The sequence below is a fragment of the Ovis canadensis genome, chromosome 18, assembly GCF_042477335.2.
Source record: "Ovis canadensis isolate MfBH-ARS-UI-01 breed Bighorn chromosome 18, ARS-UI_OviCan_v2, whole genome shotgun sequence".
NCBI lineage: Eukaryota > Metazoa > Chordata > Mammalia > Artiodactyla > Bovidae > Ovis > Ovis canadensis.
This window is the reverse complement of record NC_091262.1, coordinates 31,398,062-31,420,066: the sequence shown is the minus strand read 5'-3', so window position 1 is coordinate 31,420,066 and position 22,005 is coordinate 31,398,062. Positions and strand designations below refer to the sequence as shown.

General features: G+C 45.0%; 1 protein-coding gene across 2 annotated transcripts in view; it reads left to right on the top strand.

Annotated features, from left to right (window-relative positions):
* The window catches only part of NTRK3 (neurotrophic receptor tyrosine kinase 3), a 410,810-nt gene that overhangs the window by 354,967 nt on the left and 33,838 nt on the right, over positions 1 to 22,005 (top strand). For both annotated transcript variants that reach the window (XM_069559286.1, XM_069559285.1), the window contains exons 14-15: positions 4,468 to 4,640; positions 7,659 to 7,902. In XM_069559286.1, coding sequence (XP_069415387.1) covers positions 4,468 to 4,640; positions 7,659 to 7,902 — 417 coding nt within the window. The remainder of the gene's footprint in view (positions 1 to 4,467; positions 4,641 to 7,658; positions 7,903 to 22,005) is intronic.

The following is a 22,005-nucleotide window of genomic DNA, read 5'->3' as shown; positions in this document are numbered from 1 at the left end:
GTTCTGAGAAACAGTTTGGTATTTTAGAACATTAGCATCTGTGTGACCCAGCATTTGCACTCTAGGTCTAGACCTGACAGGTTATCTATCTGTCTATCCATATAACCACCTACCTATGTGTCTGTCATTTGTATCTGTTGATCTTTCTCACCTGTGTCTATCTATCTATCTATCTAATGTATGCATCTATCTAATCTATTTATCTAGTCTCTCTACCTACCTACCTGTGTATATATCTATCGTCTGTATCTGTTGATCTCTCTGTCTCACCTCTATCTATCTAATTGCCTACTTATCTATGAAGAGATATGTTTAAGAATGTTCATAAGCACTCTTTATAGCAGCCCAAAGCTGGAAACAACCCCAGTGTCCATCACTAGCAGCACGGACAAATAAATGTGGTATATTCTTTCAGTGGGAAACTCTTCAACGAGGAAAATGAATGAACTACAGCTACATGCAACAACTTGGAAGAATCTCAAAATCAATGTTGAATGAAAAAAGACAGATACAGAAATATATATGCATAGATACATGTGTGATTTCACTCATTTAAAAGTAAAAAAATAAGTAAAACTAAGCTCTAGTGTCTAGGGATATGTGTAGTTCTTCACATGTAATAAAATGTGTTTCAGTATATTAATAAAATTTGAAATTGAAATATCTCCACTGTAATAAAAGAAAAAGGAAATGGAAAGTAGCAAAACACCAAGACTGGAAAAGATGATGTGAAATGACTCAAGGTGTTGGGAAGTGTTGAGAACGGTGAATGTTCTGGCATCTAGATCCTTCCCTCCTATCCAACTCACAGCCCCACTGACACCCAGAGCTGGGAGTGAACTTGAAACTTGATGTACATAGATGGGAGACTGGAAAAGGAAATGTCTTCAGATTTGGTGGGGGCTGAGGAGATTAGAAAGGAAAATTCCAGCTCTTGTCATTGCACTATGGATGCTACAGGAAGGGTCTAGGCAGCCACCTGCCTGGCTTCAGGGACTCCTTGGCAACCCCGTTTCCCTGAACCAACAGTTGGCAGCAGCAAGGAACCCCTGCTCCCTCCCATGCCCCTGGCTGGTGAGTGACCCATCATGAAGTTTCCCAGCGTTGAAGAAGATGCTGAGAGGCACATGACAGTCTCTGAACTGATTTTCCTCCTCAAGATTCCTCTCTTGGCATCTCTTTCCCAATTGCGTCAACCCCTGGGGACCTGGGCCACTTGCAGCTCTGGATTCCAGTTGCCAAAACAGACCCCTTGCCAATTACACAGGAACTTCAGGTTTAATCTGGGAGAGCTGGAAAGCCCATCCTGAAGGTGGAGAAAGAACCGGCAGAAGAAGAGGTGCAGGAAGACTAAGAGAGACAGCGGTTGCTTTGTGCCCCATCTCCCGAATGTGTAACTCCTTTCTGCCCTGCAGTGTAGGGCACTGGCCTTAGGGATGCCGGCTGGCACTCCTCGAGAGCTGAGAACGGAAATATCCAATGGCTGCCAATGGCGTCCAGACTGTGTGAGAGAATGATTTACAGAGATGGAGAGTGGCCATTTGGCTGGCCCCAAATTTGATCTGCTTTTCCCTCTCATAAATCCAGGGTTCACATAAATCTTCGTATTCTCCCATCCCACCCATGCTGGGTTCCTTTTTTTCCCCTCTTCTTTTGCTTCATGAAAATAAATAAATCACTGGCAGTCATCCTATACATACCCACACCCCCGCTCATGCAGCTCAGGACCTGGGTCACAGAGAGAGATTTCCTTTCACCATGACCCTCTGCCTTCTTCTGTACCAAAAAAGCTTTGCACACAACTTTGTCCTGGTTGGATGTGAACCCAAGACAACCTATGGCAGCCTTTATTATCAGGTAGCTTTTCTGAGAAGGCAGCCAGAGGTGAAGCAAAAAGCACATGAGATAAGAGCTGGTAAAAATCAGCAATGGACCAGGGGCCCTCCCACATCCCTTTGACCTTGGCCCGCCCTCTAAGCCTGGCATCCTTGTCAGACCCCTTTATTCTGCTGGCAGCCCACACTCTTCACCTTTCCTGACCCTCTCCTCTGCCCTTTCACATCTTTTAATTTCTGTGCCCACTTTTCCCCCGGGGACCTGCCCATTGACTTAATTGATCTGATAAATTAACTCAAGCAGGTAAGCTGGACAGGAATGTATCCTGGATGTCATGCTCAAGCTGTTACTTCTCAAATGATCTTTGGCAAATCATTTCCCTGTTCTGGACCTCAGTTTTCTCACCTATAAAATGGGAAAGCTGTATGAAGTGGCTTCCAACACTGTGGTCAACACTAGGATCATTTATTCAACAGATTTTTGGTGAAAACTCCAAGTGTTGAAGAGAAGGAAGGGTGGTGTTTGTTGACATTGGAGTGAGCCTTGATCACTGGCTGAGAGACCGTGGCCCTAGAGGCATTGCCACTGAGCTTTGAGACCTCAAGGAAGCCCAGCACCAAGAGATCACTGTGGTCTAGTTAAACTCTTAGCTTCCGTCATTTAAGATGTGTGAATGTGTGCTGATCCCCAAACAGGATGGAGCATCAGTTTTTCCAACACCGGAAGTGAGCAGGTGGAAACCAAAGATGATATCTAGGGCCCTTTTAAAGCTGTGAGTCCATCATCTCTAATGTATGCTAATGACTGATGGAGGTTTGATGGGCCCCCTCGATACAATTTTCACACATTCACATTCCTGCAGCGCTGTAAGCCAAGGCATCCCTGTGGATTTCAGCTAATGGGGGTTGCCGTGGCAAGAAAAAGATGTCTGGCTAGGGAGGTTTTTCAATAGTAGCATCGTCTATGGAGGAACTTAGCCTAAATAACCAGAAAAGGCCAGAAACTGGCAGAGGGAATGAAAAGCAATCTCCTGTTAGATTCTCACTACCCTGAAAATGACATGTGAAGTGCTCACCCAGTCCTTCATTGCCTCATGTCCTGTCTCTTGGGGTCACTAAACTGTCAGCTGAAGCAAGTGGACTTTTGGCTCCAGTTGCCTTCTGATCTCATGGGGAGGGGAAGGAAGGCTGAAGGCATTTGTGAGCACACCTGCCCAGGCGGCTCCTCCTACAGGAGTGACCCTCCCCTTCACAGTCCATCGTTTGCCATGGCCGACATGCCTGTGCCCCCAGGGCAGCGCCCTATTCAAGATCCCTTGGATGTGCCCTGGTCTCACCCTTCCCTTTTGGTCTTAGAAAGTCCCTGTTCACCGACAAACTTCTTTTAAGTCTTTACTGAGTTTGTTACAACATTGCTTCTGTTTTGAGTTTTGGTTTTTTGGCCGCAAGGCATGTGGGATCCTAAGTCCCCAGCCAGGGATCGAACCTAAGCCCCGTGCATTGGAAGGTGAAGTCTTAACCACAGGACCACCAGGGAAGGCCCTGATCGTCCTTTTGAGCATTGCTCTTCCATTTATCTTCCTGGGTCCCAGGGCAAGGGGCCTGGTCTCGCGCTTCCCCTGCATACTGGATTCTCCAAAAGGGGCCGAGGTGTGACATTTCCATGGCTGCCGGCTGCCCACCCTCCCATCCTACCCTGGGACTTAACGGGGTAGGCCAGGTCTGCCCCAGGCCCTAGTCCTGGCTGGGTCCTGGGGCTTCTGCCCATTGAATGCCATTCCCACAGCTCTAGCCCGCCTTACCCCCCAGTGCTTCCTTCTAGAAGGAGGGCGAAAATGCCTTTACGGAAGCCAAGGTGTTCACGTGTGTGCATGCGTGCTAAGTTGCTTCAGTCGTGTCCGACTGTTTGTGACCCCACGGACTGTAGCCCACCAGGCTCCTCTGTCCATGGGATTCCCCCGGCAAGCCTACTGGACTGGGTTGCCATGCCCTCCTCCAGGGGATCCTCCTCACCTCCGCCTCACCAGGGGTCGAACCCCCATCTCTTATGTCTCCTGCATTGGCAGGAGGGATCTTTACCACTAGCGCCACCTGGGAAGCCCCGTTGTTTCTCTACAAATATTCACTTCACAATCTAAAATCAAGGAAGAGAAAGAGTAAGGAAACTTAATTATGTTGTCAGCCTGATTTTGGATGGGCTGTGGGTATAGGCTAATTTGCAAAGTTAAAACAATTGGGGGCAGTGGTTTCCCCAGTGTTTGTTTTAATTGTGAGACCATTTCTTCGAGGAAATCTTTGGGGATGGGGGTCGTCAGGTATCCCACCTCCCAGCTCCCCACCTCCTCTGTCATTCACATTAATCTCAGAGGAAGCCTAGGACTTCCTAGCTGGCAGATGTGACATAGATACCAGAAAGTTGGCTTCTGTTTCTATAAGGTTCACAATGCTGAAGGAAGCGCGAGTCAGGCCTGGCTTTTGTGACTTAGTCTCATGGTCTTTAAAGCTCGATTAAGATCTTACTTGTTGGGGATCAGCATTGTGTCTGGGACGGGCACCAGCTTTCTTCCCGGGAAGGAACTAGACAAGCCCCGGCCTGTAGTTGCTAATAGCCAGTGTCCCATGCTGTTTCCAGGCCCTGAAGGACCCCACCCTGGCAGCCCGGAAGGATTTCCAGAGGGAGGCCGAGCTGCTCACCAACTTGCAGCACGAACACATCGTTAAGTTCTACGGCGTGTGCGGTGACGGGGACCCCCTCATCATGGTCTTCGAGTACATGAAGCACGGAGACCTGAACAAGTTCCTCAGGTACGCCAGGACGGCCACCCCTCCTGTCACCCCCACTGAACCCCTGGGTCCTCTCTGGAGCCAGAAGTCCCGTTGCTCCTCCGAACACTTCAGTCTGGGGATTAGAAACGAGAGGCAGCCTTTCATTCTTCTACATTACCTCCTGAGCAATTGGATGCGGACCTCTGCCCCTGATTTCTCAGGAGGGAAGTTGAGGATGCTATGAAAAGTAACCTGCACTCTTCTTCCCGATTCTCAGGTAGACTGAGAAGAAGGGCGAGGTCTGGAATGGCTCCAAGGAGGGAGCCCCGAGGGGTCAGCGTGTAACTTCCAGCTTTAAGATTCTAAAGGGCCAGTTTTCCCCCTGATGTTCCGAGTAGCTTTCTGACTTCATGTCTTATGTTCTCGCTTGCAAAGTGAGGCTAGTCCCTACCACGCCTCCTGAAAGCCTCCTTGTCAGAGACTTTTTGATGATGAATAAGAAAGGACAAGGTTACAAACTCATGGGGAGACAGATGGTTGAAAAAAAGGGCAGATTTTCCCCCAGATAAATTTAGAACTGTGCTATCCAGTACAGTAGCCATATATGGCTATTTAAATTTAAATCTACAATGACTAAATTTAAGTAAAATGTAAAAATTCCTCTGTCTCTCCAGACACACTTCAAGTACTCAGTCGCCACATGTGATGAGTGGCTACCATATTGGACAGTGTGGTACAGAGCATTTCCATTAATAGAAAGTCCTGTTGGCTGGCACTGTTCTATAAGGATTGGATTTTTTTTGTAAAAAGGGTTTCCCCAAGCCTGGAGCAAGATCATCTGGATTTTGAGAGGCTCTTGATAGAGCTTCTAAGAGACTGGAACCCCAGCCAGAAGTGCTGGATGGAGTTACAAATAGGGGTTGGGAAGATGTGAAATCTACCTTCCCTAGAGAAGATAGCATCTCACCAATAGAGCAGAGTTAGCATTTCTCTGCCTCCCACACCTGCTGTCTCCAATTACTGCCCAGATGTGGAGGGAGCAAGCATGTGTGAGAGTGTGTGCAATCCAGGGTCTCATAAAACATATTGAACACTCAGGCCCTGGATGCTTTTAGGGTGTGGTCTTTGCATAGCCAACTTTTGAGTTCTACTGCTGAGAATGAGATTTCCAGAGCTCATGTGTGGGTTATGGTAAACTCTAGCATACTCCCCTAAATCTGATGAGCATCCCCTTGAGGTGGGACATTCAAATGAGTGCTATGCTTTGAAGAGGAAATGGAAGAGGGAGGAAATGGAAAGGGTAGATACCAGGTTTCCAAAACTGGCCCTAGAGGATTTGAAAGTATCTGTAGGATGTTCTAAACCTCCTAAACTTGATTTCATGGTGAAATTTACTCCTTTCCTGAAGAACTAAGTCCTTAGCATGAGACAGACTTGGGTTCATATCCTGGATGTCTTAGTGATGTAACCTAGAACAAGTTATTAACTCTTAATTCTCTCCTGGAAAACAAGACTATTCACAACTGCTTCATATGTGAGTTGTTATAAGTATTCAGTGACTATATTAGTGTAAAGCCTGGACAAGTGTTCAACCAATGGCAGCTATGATTAAAAGTATTGCAATATTATTTTATCAGACCTGTGAACCATGATAGTTTCTAAAACAAACAGCATCTTTTCTCAATACTTGAGATTTTCCTCTTCTTGTGCTTCCATTCTTCTGAAGTCAAGGGATATGTTCTGTTTTTCCATCAAACCCTCCTCATTGATTCAATGGTACATTCAGACCTAAGCAACCCCACCGGCAAGGCTAAACAGAGGTCCTGAGTACTGCTCTATGTCCCTGTCATGCCTACTCTACGGGAAGAGGAAGAAAAAGAGGGCAGAAGGTCCTTCCTGCTCTCGCATCTCCCAGTTGGTGGGTTTTAGGGAATCCAGTGCATTCTTCCGATAAACTGGAATGGAGCTTGTCTGCTGGTCCATCTCCCTTGTGAGCTAATGCAGTTGCTCTCCTCTAGAGGCACGAGGGAGGCAGAGCCCATGAGGGAGGCAATGCCTACAGGAGATAATAAAATGAACGTGTTTATATTTAACGGTGCCTTTCAGTGGAAATTGGAGAAGCAATAAAACAGGCCAAGGCTTCTCTGTACAGTGGGGCTCCTTGGCTCACAACTTCATAAATAAAGACCTGGGTGTGGTTACGGCTCACTGAGCTTCCTGGAGAAAAGATGAATACTAAAAGTGACTGATATGACAGGGCAAGGTGTTTGGATAACAAATCTGGGCCATGATTTGGGATGCAGTGGGTGCTGTGGCTCCCAGGTCTTTGCCTAGGGTCACAGGCTCTCTTCATCCTGTCCTGCCATCCACGGTGGGGAGGCTAGGAGTGTCGACTGAAGAGCAGTGCTACCCGCAGTGTGGACTGTATCACTGCTGGATGCATCATTACTGGGAGCTTGCAGGAAATGCACTGAAAGAGCTCTACCTAGCCAATCAGAATCATAAGAGGCGGGGCTCAGGAATCTTTTTAACAAGCTCTCTGAATAGTTTTAAACCCTCCTCCATAGTCACGTGTCACCCATGCAGCTGCTGTAAGACTTTGGCCAGATGATGTCCCTCAGTTTCCTTATCTCAAAATTGGGGTGGGGGGATGATTAAGGGAATTAGTACATTAGAGATACATAAAGCTGTGCATGGAACGTAGTCAGGGTTATGTAACTGTTAATTATCATTTTATTAATTACTCTGTAGTAGACATGAAGGAACTGGGAAGCCCCTGGATGGCAGTGAAATATCCAAAAGAGTACATTCACTCCTTGATTCATTAAAACGAGTCTGCTGTCTTCTTAGCTGGTAATCTTAATTGTCATATTTCACCCTAATCAGGCTCACATAATGGAGTTTGGGGTAGATAGAAATAGGCCACAAGGAGGCTGAGAAAAGAGATTTCATTTATCTCTGTGGTGCATCCCAGAGACGAGGAAATCAAGAGGGCATTTCTCCCTGATCTGAACTCTCTCTGCTTCTTCCCTTCTCCTCCTACCCCCACCCCTACAGGGCCCATGGGCCGGATGCGATGATCCTTGTGGATGGGCAACCGCGCCAGGCGAAAGGCGAGCTGGGGCTCTCCCAGATGCTCCACATTGCCAGTCAGATCGCCTCCGGCATGGTGTACCTAGCCTCCCAGCACTTCGTGCACCGGGACCTCGCCACCAGGAACTGCCTGGTTGGAGCCAACCTGCTGGTGAAGATCGGAGACTTCGGCATGTCCAGAGATGTCTACAGCACCGATTACTACAGGGTAAGGGGGCCTCCCCCGACGCAGCATCCATGGCCCAGCTAGCACCTTGCTCACATGTCTCCGTCATTGTCCATTAACCCTGTTACTCTGGAGCACACACATACACTCCTGTGCCCAGGTAGACACTTGATGCTTATCCTTTGGCCATGCCTGCGTCTCTACATACCTGTCAGTTTTTCTCTTGATAGCTTAATCATCCCTTCCGCCTGGATAGGAATACATGACTGTATCCTTACATTGCAATGACATACGCACTATGTTCTTATGTCCATCAGTACTCATTCTTCATGCAAACAGATACCAATATATACATATATATACACATATATATGCATATATCCCCCAGTGCACACGTGGACAAGCTCAGCTCAATGCTACATTTTAACATCTTTCAACGCGATTCCCTACCCGGCCTCACCCACAGCACATTATTGTTCTTTAACATTATCTGGTGACCATATAGGCTCATTTCCAAAGACAGATCTCAATGAGAAGGCAGAACCCAACACAAAGGATCAAAATGGTTAGTGTGTTGCTGAGCAGAATTATCCAAATGGTATAAGAAAGATGAGTGAAAGAAGCAGGTTCTCATTGCCAGCTTTGGAGACAGTTGCAAATGGGCCTTAGGGGAAGCTGTTTGATGGTGAGAGGAAACACTATGTTCAACTTTCCTTCAATACAGTTTTCTACTTTATATTAATAGGTATCTTACTTTGCACCCCCCACATTTTCCCCCTTAATATTTGAGAATCTTTTTCCCATGGATCATGGAGTGATTCTGACAATGTTGTTATTGCCAGGGAAAGGACAAATGGGCATCAGTGGCATTTTTTTCCCCAAAGGAGAAATGTGGGTGCAACCCGTATACAGAGATAAAATAACTTCTGCATATTGATTAGAGAAGCAGATGCCTCAAGTATATGGGAGATTTACTTTAGGGACTTTGAATGGATGAGGAGTTTGGATGGTATATAAGGAGAGGGTGGCGCAATGTTTTGGAGGTCGAGAGACAAGACAGCAATTTCCCTCATCTTCTTTGTACGGAATGAATGATCATATTGTGAATCAAAGGACCCAGACAGGGCTGTCTTTTTGGCCTGAGCACGGTGGGGCAGGAGGCTGGCAGTTTGGGACTGGCTTCTGCAAATCAACTCTGTCTGGATGCTCATGATGGCTTTGCCTAAAAAACATTGCCCAGACATTATAATGAATCACTCAAGACACTTTATCTTATATCTTTTTAACTTTTAATTTTGCTTTGGGGCATAACCAATGAACAATGTTGTGATAGTTCCAGGTGGACAGCAAAGGGACTCAGCCATACATATATATGTATCCATTCTCTCCCAAACTCCCCTCCCATCCAGGCTGCAACATAACATTGTCCAGAGTTCCCTATGCTATACAGTAGGTCCTTGTTGATTATCCATTTTAAATATAGCAGTGAAGACACTTTATTTTAGCCATAACCTGGGGGAAAATGGAATATTTGAGAAACTGCTTTTGTGCATAAAAATGGACATGTTCACAGTATAACTGAAAGATGGCAGATGATAGACAATCATGAGGATATAAAGCAAAGTAGATCGAACAGTAGGGAAGGTAGAATGTCAGCAGAAAGCTACCTTCTGCTGACAGAAGAAACCCTTCTTCTGTCTAGCCACCTGCCCAGTCTTAGCATCCCTAGACTTGGAAAAAGAAGCATAATGTAGTGGTAGGCATAGACTGATGGGCAGGGCAGACCTGGCAGGAAATATCAAAGTGGAGTCTTTCTTTAGCATCTAGACCAATTTTTTCCAGTTGTTTCCAAGAGAAGCATTGGTGTGGTTACCAAGGGACCATGGGTCATAGATTTCGTGAGTCTAGCTGGAGCTGGCACCATTTAATTGCCTCTGCACTCTGTGTAATGGGGTTTGCTGGCCTGTCTGGCTGAGCTCAGATTTATGTTGGTGTTGATAAAAGCTAGGGATGGATCATTGTTTTTCTGTGTGAGGCGGATTTTGATTAGACCAATCTTGGGATCTTAGGAAATAGTATCTGAACAGCATATGTGCAACCTCAGCTTTCAAACTTGCTTTAAGAAGTGCACTTACTATTTCTCCATTCTGATTTAAAAAAGAGAGAGAGAGAGAAAGAAAGAAAAGAACCCATCTCCAAATGATCTTGCTTTGCCCTGGCTTAAACAGTTGTGAACTATCACTCTTTACTCCCAGGAGAGTTACAAGAAGTAAATCTATCTCACTTCTGTGGGCTCTAGGGCAGGTTGGAATTCAAGGAAGGGAGTGAGATGGGGAAATGTTCTTATACTAGGTAGCCACAGTTCCCTTTGCACGAGGGCTAAGCCAGATAAGCAGAGGCCAGCTGGCTTGAAAATGTATGGTCCCAAAGAAGTATGAAATTTAAAAGGGAGAGCTATTGCAATCCAAGGCCTTCCTCAGTGTCTCCTGTGGGCTAAGGCACTCTAGTGGTGTACAGTTCTTTGAGACCCTGTGGAATGTAGCCCTCCAAGCTCCTCTGTCCATGGGATTTTCCAGGCAAGAATACTGGAAGGGGTTGCTATCCCCTTCTCCAGGGGATCTTCCCAACCCAGGGATCAAACCCGCATCTCTTATGTCTCCTGCATTGGCAGGCAGGTTCTTTACCACTAGCACCACCTGACAAAGAATCCGCTGGCAATTCAGGAGACTTGGGTTCTATCCCTAGGTTGGGAAGATCGCTTTGAGGAGGAAATGGTGACCCACTCCAGTGTTCTTGCCTAGGAAATCCCATGGACAGAGGAACCTGGTGGGCTACAGTCATAGTCATAGGGTCCCAAAAGAGTCGGAGACGACTTAGTGACTAAATAACAACATTGCCGTCAAAACACAGTGCTCCATCAGAGAGCTACATACTCCACTGATGGTGGGTAGATATTATACTCTCCATATTCAAAGATCAGCTGTGTTGTTTCTTCACGTTCAGATGCTCACAATGCTTTAATGTGAACACAGCCCCACTCCCACTTCTGTGAAACAAGACTTGCCTGAGGTCACATCAGTAATAAACTAGGAAGTCTTATTATTCATACTGGATGACATCGAGGTGACAGAGGAGTTCTGTACTGGGTGCAGTCTTACCTGTGTTCACAGCCTAACACTGCCATTAACCGCCATGGAATGTCAATGTATTTTCCTGAAACCTTTATGTAATTGTCCCATTTTTCAAAAGAGGACAAACAGTCTCTCAATTGAGTTGGTTTTGATGTTCAGCAAGTTAATATGCATAAAGAGCCTGGAATACACTTCTAACTGGAGAAATTGTTGTTTGTTTTCCTTAGTTCCCATCACACCCCAGGCAGGAGAACCTCAGGGATAATCTTACTTCCTGGTGCAAGTTTTGGGTCAGAGATAAGGCCCTCCTGACTGCTGGAAATTAAACTGGGATAGCACAGCTTCCCTGCAGGAGCAGATCTTTATGTTGACCACGTACGGAAAATTTCCCTCCCAAGGGTTCAACTTAACCAGAAATACTGGGTCATCAGTATTTGCCTGTTTTTCTGGTCAGTGTTTATAAGGCCCTGCTCGTGAACCTTAGAGCCAAGCCCATGTGCAGGTGATTTATGAAAGATTTTTTTGTTTGTTTGTTTGGTATACCAATTGAGACTCCAGGGGAAGGTGGTGATTTATTAGATAGCAAGAACACTGAAGTACTGTCTCTGCAAGCTGACACCCAGGACAGGTTTGCACCTCTGGGCTACCGTATGTTACTGAAAGCTACTGGGTCTAGGAGTTTGCTGGTTTCTGGTGCCTAACACAGCTTCATGCATGTGTGCTAAGTCACGTCCTACTGTTTGTGACCCCATGGACTGTAGCCAACCAGGCTCCTCTATCCATGGGATTCTCCAGGCAAGAATACTGGAGTGGGTTGCCATTCCGTTCTACAGGGTATCTTCCTGATTCAGGGATGAAACGCGCATCTCTCATATCTCCTGCATCAGCAGGCAGGTTCTTTACCACTAAGCCACCTGGGAAGCCCGCCTTATGCAGCTACATGCGTAGCACTCTGGCGTGTGTGTATGTTGTGTGTGTGTTTGTATGTGCATATGTGTGCTCCCCTGCCCAGTGTAGATTCCAGGATGCGTTTAGGAGGGCAGAGGCAGTGGAGATAAACTTCTCCTTCTAGTCTTCCTTTTAAATTTCTTAATACAAAGAGGTGCCGTCTGGCTTGTGTGCAGATGATATGAAAGTGGTACACAAAGGTGAACTGCCTAATTTCCTGTTACATTTAGAGAGAGAAAAACAAACAGCTCTGCCCCAGAGTGAGTGCCAGAGCGATTTGTTCTGTCTTCTTAAGACTGTGCCCCATGACAGATCCCTTTTCCTTGATGGGTCACTGGCTCAGCCACTTCAGAGATTGCCTTTAAACAGGCTTTGACAAAGGTGGGTTTTGAGTACCATTATATCTTTCTCAGAGTATCAGACAACACTACAAGTTGAGGAGTCGGGTCTGGAATTAGGGAAGTCCTAGAAGAAGAGGAGGTTGGGGTTTCCAGAAAAGAAATATTTTCAGATGTTTTTATTTGGAAGGGAGATGCTATGTTGCTACAGGAAGAGTGGTGGGGGAGGGGCTTCGTGCCCCAATCTTACTGAACCAGAGGGCCAGGAGAGTGCCCTCCTATTCACTTTGCCATCCTCTGTGCCTGGCACAGGATCTAGAACCTGGCAAACACCCAGTAAAAATATGAATCAATGCATGGATGACGTCAGAGTGGAAATTCAGAGTGCAGGAAGCGGATGAAGCCAGACCAAGAAGAACCTGAAGAGGCATCACTTTTGGGAGGGTTGGGGGGCTTCCATGCTTTGCAGAGCTGGGAGTCAGGATCCAGTCAGCAGGCTCCCCAGTTAATTTCATTTGTTTAATTTTGGCTGTGCTCGGTCTTCACTGCCGCACGGGCTTTCTCTTTTGTCGTAAGCCAGGGCTTCTCTCTAATTGCAGTGCACAGGCTTCTCATTGCAGTGGCTTCTCTTGTTGCAGAGCATGCGCTCTGGGGTATGAAGGCTTCAATAGTTGCAACATGTGGGCTCAATAGCTTCGGCTCCTGAGCTCTAGAGCACAGGCTCAGTAGCTATACGTGGGCTTAGTTGTTCTGTGGCATGTGGGATCTTCCCAGACGAGGGATCGAACTGTATTCCCTGCATCGGCAGGCAGATTGTTAACTACTGGATCACCGGGGAGGTCCTAGGCTCTCCAGATAAGATCTAGAGTAGATCCTGTGTATTCCAGCTGCACCTAATAGTGGCAGAGGTGACAACCAGGATGGCAACAGCAGGGGATCCGTGGATGAATGGCTCTGCCCTTGAGTCCCATCTGATTCTCCCACCTCATGCCTCCCCACCCTATCTCGTAAGCCCTCCCACTCAAACCAGCTAAAGAAGAAGTGCTCATTTTACACATGCTGATTGTGGCACTTTGCACTTTCTCACCAGACTCTTAGTGCTATGCCAGGAAAATAAGAGGGTCTTCTAAGACCTTCCAGGAAAGTAAAAGGTCAGACATTGTTAGTCTTCATTCTATAGCTAAGCCTTGATGAGGGTTGGTGATGTCTTCACGGCTTTGAGATTCCTCAACAATAAGTCAGTGTTAGAACATTCCTACAGCCTTTGGATGATTAATTCACCATGTGCATTTGCTAAACCTGTCCATGCTGGTTTATTTCCCCTTGTGCCAAATTGCATAGCCACTGAGGAGGTCTATGTGTTAGAGACAGGATTCAGTACAATTCCCTATGTGCAAGGATGAGGAGAATGCAATCTTTATTCCCAAGGGAATTGAATTTTCATAGAGTGGAACTTCCCTGGAGGCCCAGTGGTTAAGACTACGCTTCCACTGCAGGGGTCTCTGGTTCAATCCCCAGTCCTGGAACTAAGATCCCACATGCCACAGAGGTGGGGGGTGGGGCAAAAAAATTTTTTTTTCCCTTAGGGAATATAAAACAGGAAGAAAATTTGTAATTTCACCGTGATGCAATAGGATGACCAATTTCAAAAGCCCATCTAATTAGATGGATGATTTGGATCTTGAGACAGTCAGTGGGTTGAATTTTAGGAGGAATGAAGATGGCTTGGAAATCAGCAAACTGAGAGAGGGATCTAGAACAGTGTGTCACTCAACCAGCCAAACCTAAGGTATATGAAAGACACATGGGAGGAAATGTTCATGAGGGGTGGGACCACAGTGGCAGCTCTTGAAAGGCCAACTGCTCTGACCTGGGTAGATGCAGGACAGCCTTGGGAATCTGTCATCTGTTTTAGTGTAAAAGAGGCTATGTGCGGACGAGCCACCAGGCAGTGTCATATAGGAGAGACCACCGGGACCTGAGGCCGTAAGGCTGGACGTGCCATGGTCCAGGGGAGAGGCAGTAAGGCTATTGGCCGTGGAGGTAGCAGCGGAGTATGGAAGAGAAGCCATCGGAATCAATGGGGCTGAGAAAGGTGAACTCAAGGCCAGGGCCTGGGAACTCAAAGCCTCTTGGTCTTTTGAATCGTCGTAACCTTGAAAAAGAATAACAGTGAAACGAAGGGTCAGGATAGATTTTTAACAAATGCATCTTTTAGGCCACCTAGTCCATTCTGCGTCCCTGGAGTGTTAGAAAAACAGATGAACAAATGCCAAATCATTCAATTTTAAAGAAACATGAAGCTGGAAGCAGCCTTAAATGTCATCTATTTCACCCCTGTGGCCCCAGGCAGAGCAGCTTCAAAATCATCCCCGACAGATGGTTTGTTTGCTCTATTCCCCTGCATCTCCCGGGATTCCACTGGTTCCTCCTTATTCCTTCCAGCTGTGCAAAAGGAAACTCTCATCGGTGAGAGATTTATCCTTTTCTTTCTAATTTGTAGCACCCTTCAGAAATGGGAAGTTCTCGGTTATGTCTAGCCTCTACCTGCTGCAAAACAAGTTTATCTTGTCCAATATCCTTAGAAGAGATAAACACAGATTATATTCTAAAACAGACATTAGAACACTCAGGAAAATGCTAAGTAGATGCTCAGTGAGACCAAAATGGCCTGGTATTTCTCATAGGTAATTGGTTGTATTTTATTTGTTGAAGGGGAATCAATGGGATATAAATCTCTCTTTCCCTTGACATGCCAATATATATGTATATATATAATATATCCTTTTTCTGAGAGCAGTTTCCAGGAGTCTCCTCAATTTGGTTTCATCTCCCTACAGTATTGAAATCTAGCTGTTTTCTTTTGTCAATGACAGTGGTACAAGCATGGAATGGATGTTATCATAGTCAGCCTGATCTCCATGAGGACAGATACCAATTTTAAAAAAAAGGACCAGGGTGAATCCTCATCAGAAAATTTCAAGAACTTGAGGCATGTTTGTACAGGAACCCATCCTCAAGGAAAGAGAAGAAAAGGCAGCGGGGTGTTGATTCGCTCCATCTCTCTCTGCTCCTATGGTTGGCTGGCATGGTAGCTTCTTTGTAACTTGACAGTGGAGAGTATTATAATAGACTCTGTCTAGGTTCCCTAAGTATAAAGGGTTGTTTTTTTTTTTTTTTTAATGGCAAACTGAATATATAACATATAAAGATACATAAATTTCCATACAAATATCTTCTTTACCAGCTGTAATTAAGATATTTGCATGTAAAGAGAACAGTATATTCCCTTGACTTCCTCCTGGTGGGGAATTGTATTTCTCTCCTAATCCTCAAAGCCCAAGACTTTGTGATCTGAGTCTAAACAGGAGGAGGAGGAGGAGGCAGAAGACTGGGTCAACATTACATTTGAAATTCAGAATTTTAAACACAGTTTTTACTCCTGGTTGTTGACTTTTCAGGTTTAGCTAATCCTACAGGGCAAAGCTGAGGTGGGATGGGGAGAATGTGGCCCAAGAGAAAGTGGGCCAAGTACCCACTTATAATTTAAAGTTGCAAGCCAGAGTATTTCCATTATGTAGTGCTGGGTGCTAACATTGAAGAGAAGATCTTCTTCTGAATCTTGAGTTTCTGCTTATGAACTCCAGAACTTAGGAAATTTTATTCAATTTTCTAAGCCTTAGATCCTCATCTGAAAAAAATGAAAACAGTTTCTTTTGTGTGGATTAAGTAAGATCAAATTGCCTGGCACCTATTAGGCACTCAGTAGATGATAGTTCATTATAGTTAAATGAACAAGGTGGAAATTATATACAGATCTTCCTTGACTTACAGTGGGCTTGTGTGTGTGTGTTAGTTGCTCAGTTGTGTCTGACTCTTTTCAACCCTATGGACTGTAGACCACCAGGGTTCTCTGTCCATGGAATTCTCCAGGCAAGAATACTGGAGTAGATTGCCATTCCCTTCTCCAGGGGATCTTCCCGACCCAGAGATCGAACCCAGGTCTCCGGCATCACAGGTGGATGCTTTACTGTCTGAGCCACCAAGGACAATGGGCTTTCTTCTTTAGTTCAGTTAGGTTTAGTCGCTCAGTCGTGTCTGACTCTTTGCAACCCCATGAATTGCAGCACGCCAGGCCTCCCTGTCCATCACCAACTCCTGGAGTTCACTCAAACTCAAGTCCATCGAGTTGGTGATGCCATCTGTCCATCTCATCCTCTGTCGTCCCCTTCTCCTCCTGCCCTCAATCCCTCCCACCATCAGAGTCTTTTCCAATGAGTCAACTCTTCGTATGAGGTGGCCAAAGTACTGGAGTTTCAGCTTTAGCATCATTCCTTCCAAAGAACACCCAGGACTGATATCCTTTAGAATGGACTGGTTGGATCTCCTTGCAGTCTAAGGGACTCTCAAGAGTCTTCTGCAACACAACAGTTCAAAAGCATCAATTCTTCGGTGCTCAGCTTTCTTCACAGTCCAACTCTCACATCCATACATGACTACTGGAAAAACCATAGCCTTGACTCGACGGACCTTTGTTGGCAAAGTAATATCTCTGCTTTTGAATATGCTTACTCATTGTAAATTGAAAATATCAGAAGTCAAAGATGCAGTTAATACACCTAAGCTGCTGAACATCATGGCTTAGCCTAGCCTACTTCAAATGGGCTCAAACATTTACATTAGCCTTCAGTGGACAAAATCATCTAACACCAAGTGTATTTATAAAAAAGTGTTGAGTGTCTCATGTAATTTATTGATTACTTTACTGAAAGTGAAAAACAGAAGGGTTGTGTTGGTATAGAATGCCTATAAATGTGTGAGTTATGACATCATGGCTGACCAGAAGCTGGGACTCATTGCCACTATCCAGTATCATGAGAGAGTTCCTTCTGCATATCATTAGCCCAGGAAAAGATCAAAATTCAAAATTCAATGTATGGTTTCTACTGAATGCATATCATTTTCATACTCTGGTAAAGTCAAACTATTGTAGGTCGAGGATGATCTATATATAAGAAACTGCAAATTATTTAAAGGTACAAGCCTAGTATTTCCTATTATGGTCTTTGGTGCTGGATACTAACATTGAAGGGGAGAAGAGCCTACTTAAAAGAACTTGGAGAGATTAAAAAAAAACAAAACAACAACAAAAAACACTCAATCTTCCGGGACTGATTTAAACAATTGGAACTGGTCGGTTGGGTGTCCAGGAAGAAAAAGAAAGCACATTTGGGTGGTCACAGGAAGGGCTTTCCCATTTTAGATCTGGTAGCTCCAATAAGGAACTAACTTTTGATAACTATAACTATGAATTTTGTGGTCAGCAAAGGCCTGCAGAATTACAGCCCATTCTCCAGGCCTCCTAAGTGTGTGATGCCCCTAGTCACCCCAGAGGAAGATGTTAGGGTCACTAAACATTGTGGATAGAAACAAGCTGGTTTAAGCCCAGTCCTCCCACCTTTTTCTCTCTTACAAATGCAACTTGATAACCTGAGCATTCATTCCTATGCATAACATGGGATAATGGATATTCAAGAGCTTTGTAAAATCATTGACTTGGGCGCTACTGGTTTTATTGCCATCGTGACCACCACCACTATTACCACCATTACCACAATATACCCTGCTTGGTAGCTGATTACAGGCACTCTGGAAAAAAGATCAACATCCCAAACTTGATTGGCAGTGATCATCTATATGCCATCTCTTTCTCTTTGCCAAACACCGTGACAGCCTCTCTTCCACTGAGTCACGCTCTCTAACCTCTATAGCCAGAATGGACCTTTGAGTTGCAGCCTGGTTTGTCCTTGAAGTTGGTCATTTCCTTACTCAGTGGGTCAGCCCCCAACTTCTTGACCTTTGTGTTTATTTAGTCATGTCCTTGAGTCTTTCAGGTACATGCATATCCTGTAGCTCTCTGCAGCAGAAATTCCCTTGAAGGCAAAGGAACCCACTCCATTTTTATCACAGCGATGTTGCACATAAAAATGCTTAATTAAAAAATATGTAGCCATATGTCAAGTGTTTATAATGGGTAAGGAATAACATCCAAAGTACTTTCAAGTGTACCCACTTGCCAGGGAGATCAAAACAGTCAATCCTAAAGGAAATCAACCCTGAATATACATTGGAAAGCCTGATGTTGGAGCTGAAACTCTAATTCTTTGGCCACCTGATGTGAAGAGCTGACTAATTGGAAAAGACCCTGATGCTGGGAAAGATTGAAGGAAAGAGGAGAAGAGGATGACAGGATGAGCTGGTTGGATGGCATCACCAACTCAATGGACATGAGTCTGAGCAAACTCTGGGAGATGGTGAAGGACAGGGAAGCCTGGCGTGCTGCAGTTCTTGGGGTCACAAAGAGTTGATTGCAACTTAGCGACTGAACAACAACAGCAACAACAACAGAGTCTGAAAGATGCAATAACATCACCTAACAAAAAGTCAGCAGGATCTGATTCCCTACCAAAGGCCCAAACAATCTGCTTCTCAGTGAGAAGGCCTGAGAGAATGTCTCACAATAATTAAAACACCCACAAGACTGGAGTTAGCACCAGGAGGACAACTTATTAATGCTCACAGGGGACTAGATTATTAAAAGGCTCTGTGATCAAAGCATCACTCCCAGTAAGCCAGCCTGTATGGGAAGCCTGACCACGCTGAGAAGGTTGCTTAAGGAGGAAGAAATCAGAGCAAGGGCATCAGATGAATCAAATGATCGATGTCATCCAGCCAAAAAATACTGATATGTCTCCACTGATCTGAGAGCAAGGAATTCTTGCCTTCCCAGTCTTCTGCCTAAATTGTCTCTCCCCTGACAGAAGCCAGGAGAGGATGAACATCACCACCATCTAATTCCATGACCTTTGTGGGTCTCTATGATCATACTCTTTTATTATCTGCATCCATCAGTTTACAAATGAGCCATGATGGCCTGGAAGGCACTCAGGCTTTTTTGGACAGACTTGGATGTAAATTCATGTTTTCATCCATTTTACGCTGATCTTAGGGAGATTAATTGCCTTGTCTTTATTTCCAAATACTTGGGAGGGGTCACTTTATGGTTAAAGTACCTCATGCTTTCCATGTCACTGAATGTCCTTTATCCCTAAAAAATGACTTGTTTTGTTGCTTTTAAATCTTATTGCCTTGGTACCAAGTAATCTATGCCCCAGAGATGGAAAGTAGGTCTCAGGTAGCAGTTCTGATGACTGGCGGTGGTTGCTCGCAGTAGAGTGATGAGAATAGCTTGGTGACTGTATCTACAATCAGTGAAAAAGCATGTGGGGTCAGCGGGTGATGTCTACCATGAGCATAGGAAAGGGGATGCTGGTACTTGGGTTGTATAGTTGCAGTCCTGAACTATTCCATCCCAATTTATGCTCTCAATTCAAAGATTCTACTGGACCCTTTTAGTCTTGTTAGAAGCTAACCTTAGCTTCTCACAATTGGAAGTAGTATAATCAGGCAGAGATGTGAGTTTATTGAGTGCACTGCTCTTAAAGATCATGTACAAAGGAAGGGGTTTGCCAGGTGGGCCTTCATTCCTGGGGCTAACAGGTTTATTTGCCCAAGTTCACATCAATGGAACTAGTAACACAGTATTCTAAATTACCTTCCACTAGCCTTTTTTACACACTTTACTTAAGCATTTAGTTGTTCCTATTGTTTTAGAATCTTGCTTTCTTAGTCACTTCAGTCATGTCTGGCTCTCTGCAACCCTATGGACCATGGCCTGCAAGACTCCTCTGTCCATGGGATTCTTCAGGCAAGATATTGGAGTGCGTTGCCATTTCCTTCTCCATTTATAATCTTATGTACAGAAGAAAATGCCTAGTTCTTCATAGATCTGTTCCCTGTTCCACTCTGCCAAAGCTTTATCTGGCCTAGATACAACTCTCCCTTCCAGTTCATCATCCATCAACACACTAGTAATGACCTGAAACATATTTTTAATTTCTTAGAGAGTTGAATAATTCAAGACTTGGATTTGCTGTTAGAGTCCTGCCCTCAAACCCATGTTGATCCGATTTTGAACATTCTTTAAGTGCAGTCATTCTATGGTTAGGACTCTCACCCAGTCAGGCTCTTCTCCTACACCTATTAACCTCCTAAGTATGTTGTGAGCATCCTTGATAAATACCATGAAATGTGGGTAAGCGATCTATAGCGGCAAACTCTTGAAATTCTGGCTGGATGTCCACTGGAGGTCATATTATAAAACCCACTTATTTGACAGATGGAGGCACTGAAGTCCAGAGAAAGAGCCAGTGTTTCTCAAGTTCATGCATCAATTTGAAGATAGAGTTAAAACAAGAAAACTTTTCTCCCATCTCACTGTGCTCCTCTTTGAGCATCATCAAAGGACTTTGAGGTTGACCAGGCTAGTATTATTATTCCCCCTTACAGATCTTTAAACCGAGAATCAGAGAGATTAGTTGGTGTTGCTCAGAGTGCACAGAAAGCAGGATAGGGCAGAGCTGGGTTCTGTGTTCCGACTCCTAAGTAAAGTTTTATAAAGAATGTGAGTCACGGGACTTCCTTGGTGGTCCAGTGGTTAAGACGTTGCCTTCCAGTGCAGGAGGTGCGGGTTTGATCCCTGGTTGGGGATCTAAGATCCCACAAGTTGAGGCTGTTGTTTAGTCGCTAAGGTGTGTCAGACTCCTTTGCCGCCCCATGGCCGCATGGACTATAACCCACCATGCTCGTCTGTCCATGGAATTTCCCAGGCAAGGATGCTGGAGTGGGTTGCCATTTCCTTCTCCAGGGGATCGTCCCAACCCAGGGACTGAATGCATATCTCCTGAATTGCAGGAGGATTCTTTACCACTGACCCACCAGGGAAGCCCAAGATCTCACATGCTTTGCAGCCAAAAAACCAAAACATAAGACAGAAGAAATATTGTAACAAATTCAATAACAACCTTAAAATGATCCACATCAAAGAATCTTTTTAAAAATAGCTATATCCCTTTAAGAAATAGAATCAAGAATGTGAGGCCATTTGTGAATAGACATTTGAAATGATCTACCAGTAGAGTACAGTATCCATCAGTTTAGGTACAGTTTAAAGTTAGAAGTGTGAACCTGCAAGAAGCTAGGGTCATGATTTTTTTTTTTTTCCTAGGAGGGCTTTGTGACAAAGATGAAAAGAAGGTAAACAGTTGGGGTGACTCAGGGCTGGCCCATCCAGCAAATGAAGATACCCTCATTCAGGGAGTTTGGGGTCTCCAGGCAGGTAATAAAGCAAGCAATAGCAAGGTGTTTCTAGCCACGTGTAGTCTCCAGATTATAACAGATTCAGTGAAGCTGAAGAGTAAGAAAAGGATGCCAGGAACAGAAGAGACGGTGATTGGAAATGAGGAATGCTGGCCTAGTACCTCTAAATGTGTTGCAGGAAGTGACTTTGTATACGTTTATTGTGAAAATGTATTCTCAAAGCATCTGTTGACATGCATTTGTTTTTAGTAGCTTGAGATTTCTTTCCTTTTTGTTTTTTAGTTTATTTCTGGCAGCGTTGGGTCTATGTCGCTGCACACGGGCTTTTCTCTAGCAGAGGCGGGCAAGGCTTCTCTCGAGTTGAGTTGTGCAGGCTTCTCACGGCAGTGGCTTCTCTTGTTGCAGAGCGCAGGCTCCAGGGCGCTCGAGCTTCAGTAGGTGCAGCTCTCTGGCTCTAGAGCACAGGCTGAGTAGTTGTGGCACAGGAGCTTAGTTACCCTGCAGCACGC